The sequence below is a fragment of the Brachyistius frenatus genome, unplaced genomic scaffold (assembly GCF_029030835.1).
Source record: "Brachyistius frenatus isolate BFR_SWC_R1_liver_20210118 unplaced genomic scaffold, ASM2903083v1 Contig_25, whole genome shotgun sequence".
In the NCBI taxonomy this organism is placed as follows: domain Eukaryota; kingdom Metazoa; phylum Chordata; class Actinopteri; family Embiotocidae; genus Brachyistius; species Brachyistius frenatus.
In genome coordinates, this window is record NW_027210624.1 from 1,180,680 (window position 1) to 1,186,679 (window position 6,000).

General features: G+C 41.3%; 1 protein-coding gene across 1 annotated transcript in view; it reads left to right on the top strand.

Moving 5' to 3' along the window:
- The window catches only part of col11a1a (collagen, type XI, alpha 1a), an 82,873-nt gene extending 77,113 nt beyond the window's left edge, over positions 1–5,760 (top strand). The window contains exons 60-67 of the mRNA XM_069697967.1: positions 1,053–1,106; positions 1,201–1,236; positions 1,333–1,386; positions 1,484–1,730; positions 2,360–2,472; positions 2,867–2,935; positions 5,082–5,315; positions 5,571–5,760. Coding sequence (XP_069554068.1) covers positions 1,053–1,106; positions 1,201–1,236; positions 1,333–1,386; positions 1,484–1,730; positions 2,360–2,472; positions 2,867–2,935; positions 5,082–5,315; positions 5,571–5,717 — 954 coding nt within the window. The 3' untranslated portion in view covers positions 5,718–5,760. The remainder of the gene's footprint in view (positions 1–1,052; positions 1,107–1,200; positions 1,237–1,332; positions 1,387–1,483; positions 1,731–2,359; positions 2,473–2,866; positions 2,936–5,081; positions 5,316–5,570) is intronic.
- Positions 5,761–6,000: the final 240 nt, after the last annotated feature.

Here is a 6,000-nt window from a genome sequence, read left to right on the forward strand (position 1 = left end):
AGTGCTGGCGGCTTTGTTGAAAAGTTACTTTGAAGACTGTCAAACAGTCTACATGTGAGAAGTCTTGTCCCAAAATTCTTACATTGGCCCCGGACAGCTTTTGGGCCCTAGTTTGCTGTACTAGTTGAACAATCAATACTTGCGCCATTGCTCTGAATCACTAGCCTGGCTCTGAATGACTATTTCCCACGGCTTCTGTTTTCTCCACTATGATTATAGTATGGAAACCCTGTTTGCATTAAGGTTTGCTCAGCAACTTTAAAGGGTGAATAAATCAGCGACTAATGGGGGTGGATAAGTGTGATGTGATGGTGGAGTTTCGACATATATGGTGATCAATGAAGATTGGGTAAAGGCTGCTCCAATTGTTTCAAAATGAACCCGAGGTCCACACCCAGTAGAATGCAACAACTGAAAAGGATTCCCTATGGAGATTGGTCGGACCCATATATTCACACATTAAATGTGGGTCTAGAAACACCAGACTACTGAGCCACAGCATTAAATTCAAAACAGGTTTCCCCCCCTATCCCTCCTTTTACATAAGAAACAGTTCTAAAAGAAGGCATAAGTTCAGGTCCTAATAAAGGACTTGTGACAGCTTTCATCCATTTTTAAATCAACATTGCAGAGTGGCTAAATGTGCTACTCTGTCCCGCTGTGGCCCACCAGCCCGCCCTGGTCTAGTGATTTAAGGTGTGCGTAGGATGGAGACTTAGTCTAATTAAATCTTAATGTACCCTTTTGTCAGAGCACATGGGCTTCAAAAAGTTTTCACTCAGTTTACTATTTATTTTTATTATTTATAAAAATAGGCCTCATGTTGTTTGACTGGATAAGATTGTGACTTCTGGGTTCAAAGAAACAGCCCCCCGTTGAGTGCAGTGTTTGGTCTGTCGTGATGGCTTGAAGTATTCATCTCATGTCCTTGGCCCTCTTTCATCATAATCCAGCTTTTTTGTTTGACTCACTTTTCAAGCTTCACAATCACACTTTTGTCTCCCTTGTTCCTTTAACATATATGTCAAACTTTTGATCTCCTCTTATTACAGGGTATTGGTGGAGCTTCTGGTCCTCTCGGTCCCCCGGGTCCACCTGGTCTACCTGTAAGTCTTTTACTTATTTAACCATTCATTTAGATTTTACTTTCATAATAGAATGACTTTGCCCAATTGCTGTGCTGTGTCTCTTGTCATGCAGGGTCCTCAAGGTCCCAAGGGATCCAAGGGTTCATCTGTGAGTAAAATCTGTGTATTTGCAAAGGTGTATTCCCACTGTGTTAATACTTAAAATGTCGCCGGGTTAACATGTTTCTGTTCATGTTTCTCTCAGGGTACTGCTGGTCCCAAAGGAGACACTGGTTCAATTGGTCCTCCTGGTCCTCCTGTGAGTAACTAAAACAACTCCTTTCAACTGTTTCCACTAAAGTTGAAATTGTTGCAGTAGCAGTCTGAAACTGTTTTATTCCTATCACACCCTTCAGGGCCCACCAGGTGAGGTCATCCAACCTCTGCCCATCCAATCCCCTAAGAAGACCAAGCGCTCCAGTGGCATGCAGTCAGACACAGCCGGCACCATCATGGACTACGGCGACGGCATGGCGGACATCTTCGGCTCGCTCAACAACCTCAAGCAGGACATCGAACGCATGAAATACCCGATGGGCACACAGAACAACCCGGCCAGGACGTGCAAAGATCTCCAGCTCTGCCACCCGGAGTTCCCTGATGGTAAGCGGAAGGCCAGTGGGAGAGTTTAAGAAAAATATATACATCACAAAATCATGATGCAGCAGATAAGAGCTTCATCTGTATTAGAGACGACGGAGATTCTCCTCATTTTTCTGAAATGCTGTTGTTGGTCTAGACACCTTTTCTTCAGTGAAACTGATTCTCAAGAGGAAAAAAAAAACAAGCTTTCTTGTTGAAAACAGCAATTGAAAAACCTGCCCAGAAAGAATTGGATTCATCAGTGTTCTAGTTTCTTTTGGTATTTGTGGATTCCCGATAGTCTTTGCAGTATAATTGAGACCTGACTTCTCGGCCCTTCCGCCCCTCCTCCGACCTTTTGTGGTTGTCAGCATGCAAATTGGAGCAATTAGTCTGATAGACAAAGTTGTCAGTTCAGTAAGGATTGGTTTAGGTTTATCTTTACTTGTTTTACCTCCTGTGAGGGAAAACAAAATGGTACCTTGCTTGAGGCATTATAGCACTATTTCATCCAGCTGTGTGTGAGCCATGAAAATGAAAGCAAATTACTTTGAGTATGAGTTTCACATTTGGATTTGAAATGGAGCTTTTCACCATCTTCTGCGGATACGGGTTGAACGGGATGTTTGAGTGTTGTCACTTCTCCTCAGGCGAGTACTGGATCGATCCAAACCAAGGCTGCTCTGGGGATTCCTTCAAAGTCTACTGTAACTTCACAGCTGGAGGCGAAACCTGCATCTATCCAGATAAGAAGTCCAACGGAGTAAGTGACTTTGGATTTCTACCCTCGAGATACAGAACAGCCTGTTTCTCATCATCATTTCTCATCCAATATTAAGCCATCATGTTAAATCAGCACACGGCGCGGCAGCTTTAGCCATTTGATTTGCTTCGGGACTTTAACTTGTACAGATGTGATTTTTGTGCAAACAAACTCAAACACCACCAAAAGGCAAAAACGACAGAAAGATTGGACTCTGTCAAGTTTGTGAAAATGAATTTTCAGAGATATTAAAATAACAGTTTTATCTTCTGCTCCCCGGATGATAAACTTGGAGTCGCTGCATGATTCATAACAAAATATGATGCCGGTGATAATGTTGACTTCTCTCAGCCTCCGTGTTCAAATACGCTCTGTCTGGTTTTATTTCCTACAGGTCAGAATATCTTCATGGCCGAAAGAAGCCAAAGGTTCATGGTTCAGTGAATTCAAGCGTGGTAAAATGGTAAGTCTTTCCTTATTTCATCCACCTCCATCAGTCAGTGCTTCGTCTCTTCTATTTTTCCTGCCGTTTGCTGTTCACCTGCTCAAGGACTCTGCATAATGACAAGAAATTGCTAATAGACTCTAAAAGCAGCGCTGCCCATGAAATTGTGAAGCAGTGACCCAAAGTTGATCCCAATAGAGCAATTCTAAACTACCCAACGGTCATATTTTAGGCAAAGCCAGAGCGAGGAGAATTTCAAAGTGTATTGCATACGTATCTATCATGAGGAAGAATGGCTTTAAGTTTAATGCCTCATTTTTTGTTATTGTAAAAACATGCAAATTCCTAGACTGAAAGAAAAACCCTAAATAAAACATCACAGAGAATAAGAGCTGAGTTCTTCTGAATTTTTGCACTCCTACACTCCTCACTCTGCCCTTGAATAGTTAAAAATCTCTCCTTAAACATCAGCTAGTTCTCGTAGACATTTTTTTTTTTCCCCCTACTTCATCAAACTGGTGTCATGGTGTATGTGTTTCCCCAGAAATTACGTTTCAAAAGGCCCACTGTCACAGAACGTAATGCAGCTTTGGGGGATTAAAAGTACAGTAGATCTTACTGGCGCTGAAATGAGGATGCTTTTAATGCACGTGTTCAGACTGGGTTCACAGAGTTAATGTTCCAGTCAAGATCATGTGTGGTCTGTCTGTGGACTTCCTGTTTCTTGATAAGCTTTCAATGAGAAGAAAAAAAAAGTGTCATAAAGTTAACATTTATTATTCTAAGAATCAATGTATTTAATCAACTTTCTAAACAGTCCAATGATGTGAGGGATCTGATATTGTTTTTCTGCATCTCTGAAACTTTGGGGAAAATATTTCTTTAGATTCCAACTTTTGTTGCGTTGTTTTTTCTCACAACCTTGTGGAAACCTTGTATTTACATCGAGGCAAAATACCATAGCACACACAAATAAGCTCATCCATTTTTTGTATTGCCAGCTACTGCGCTACAAAAGACGTATAGACTCATTTTGACCACTCAAGATGGAACAGAGCTGTCGGACTTCGGTCCCTCTTGCATACCGGCAGTGTTAATATTTCATCACGTTTCGGTTCTGTGCCACCTGACTGTAAACCTCATCTAAAGAAGCCTGGTGTTATATTTTAAATTGCACCTGCAGATTAAATCTGCTCAGCTTCTTTCAGGTCGGAGGTTTGGTACAAACCCTTCCTGTCTTTTAAAGTCCATGAGAAGGTCATTCATGTTTTTATTGCTTAGAGGTTGGACTGTTGTAATTCTTTGTATGTTGCAGTGGGTCAGACATTAATATCCAGAAGCAGTTGGTTCAAAAAGCTGCAGTGAGGATCCTGACTGGTGCACATGAACACATTTCCCCTGTCCTGGCATCCTTACATTGGCTTCCTGTTTAGTAAAGGATTAATTTCTAAATTGTAATGCTGGTTCACGGTGCTTAAATGAAGCACGGACCCGAGCAGCTTTTTAGTAGCTCCAACATCCCGGCTAATTCTCAACAGTAAATCTGGCTCCATTAACTATTGTTTAAAGTGTCAGTGATAAAGAAACTGTTGTTAATGACAGCATGTAACTATTAGGCACTAGGCTTGTAAAAGCTGCTGTGAACTAGATGAGCAAACCGACAGTAGTAGTTACTGTATACAGACAGTTTGTAATATTTTAATTGATGGTTCCCTAAATTAATTTAGCATCATATTGGCCTGTGCATACTATTCAAATCCTGATCATTTGTACACAGTATAAAAGAAGTCTGCTAGATTAGCTGTCTCTTCTCAGAAAAAATAACTGAGCAGCTTTTTGTCATAAAAACTTTACATCTCTTCACTGCTTCCAGCATTTATAAACTACAGATCTAATCTGTGCAAAATTCTATTTCAGTTCTCCGGGACCTAAAAACATTTCAGAACTTATTTTTACACCAAATTAGTTTTTCACATATTTTACCAAGCAGTCCATCTTCATTGTGCTTTATGTTGCTGTAACCTCAGCCAATTGGATTTGTATACAATTCTTTTATAGGTTTTTCATGTATTTTTATATATCTCATCTTTTAGAAGTAAAGAAATGAACCGGTAAACATGGTGTTCTTCTTACCTTTGACCTCCCTCTCTCTCTCTTCCAACAGTTTTCCTATGCCGACGTTGATGGAAACTCAATAAACATGGTACAAATGACCTTCCTCAGACTACTGACAGCCTCAGCCAGGCAAAACTTCACCTACACCTGCCACCAGTCTGTGGCGTGGCACGACGCCTCTAGCGACAGCTACGACAAGGCGCTGCGCTTCCTGGGCGCAAACGACGAGAAGATGTCCTACGACAATAACCCTTACATCAAGACCCTCTCGGACGGATGCGCGGTAAGCATCGATCCAGTTTGTCTATATGAGCAGGGAGTTGATGGATTCGTTAGTATAAGTGATGGTAGGAATTCAAAAGGCAAATGTCATTATGCTATTTTCTTTTTTTGGGGGGGGGGGTTGGGGGTAATTGGCCTAATGATCAGTTTGCTTGCAGTGTGAACACACAGTAAAAGGTTTTTTTTTAGAAACAAGCTGTTTATTTGTTTGTCTAATTGGTCCCTCTTTTGTTTCTGTATCTGTCTTTCATTACAGACAAGGAAGGGCTACGGAAAGACTGTGTTGGAGATTGATACTCCCAAAATCGATCAGGTTCCAATCATCGATGTCATGTTGACTGACTTTGGGGACCCTAACCAGAAGTTTGGGTTTGAAGTTGGGCCCGTCTGCTTCCTTGGCTAAATACAAATGAAAAAGTAAAAAAACAAAAAAAACACAAAAAAAAGGACTTGATGGGGCCAGCAAAGAAAGTCAAGTTGAGACGTTCTGGGTACCACCAAACCCCATTTTTAGCCCCCCACCCTTTTCTATGCCACATGCAAGTTTTGAATAAGATGGTGTAGCAAACATGTCTTTCCATGTATGTACGTGTAAACCCAGGAAAATACTTGTTGCCCTTGTAGGGCTCGAACCACATGACTTAACCACGTTATGGAGCAAAAGGTGAAGGACATTGGAAGGCGTG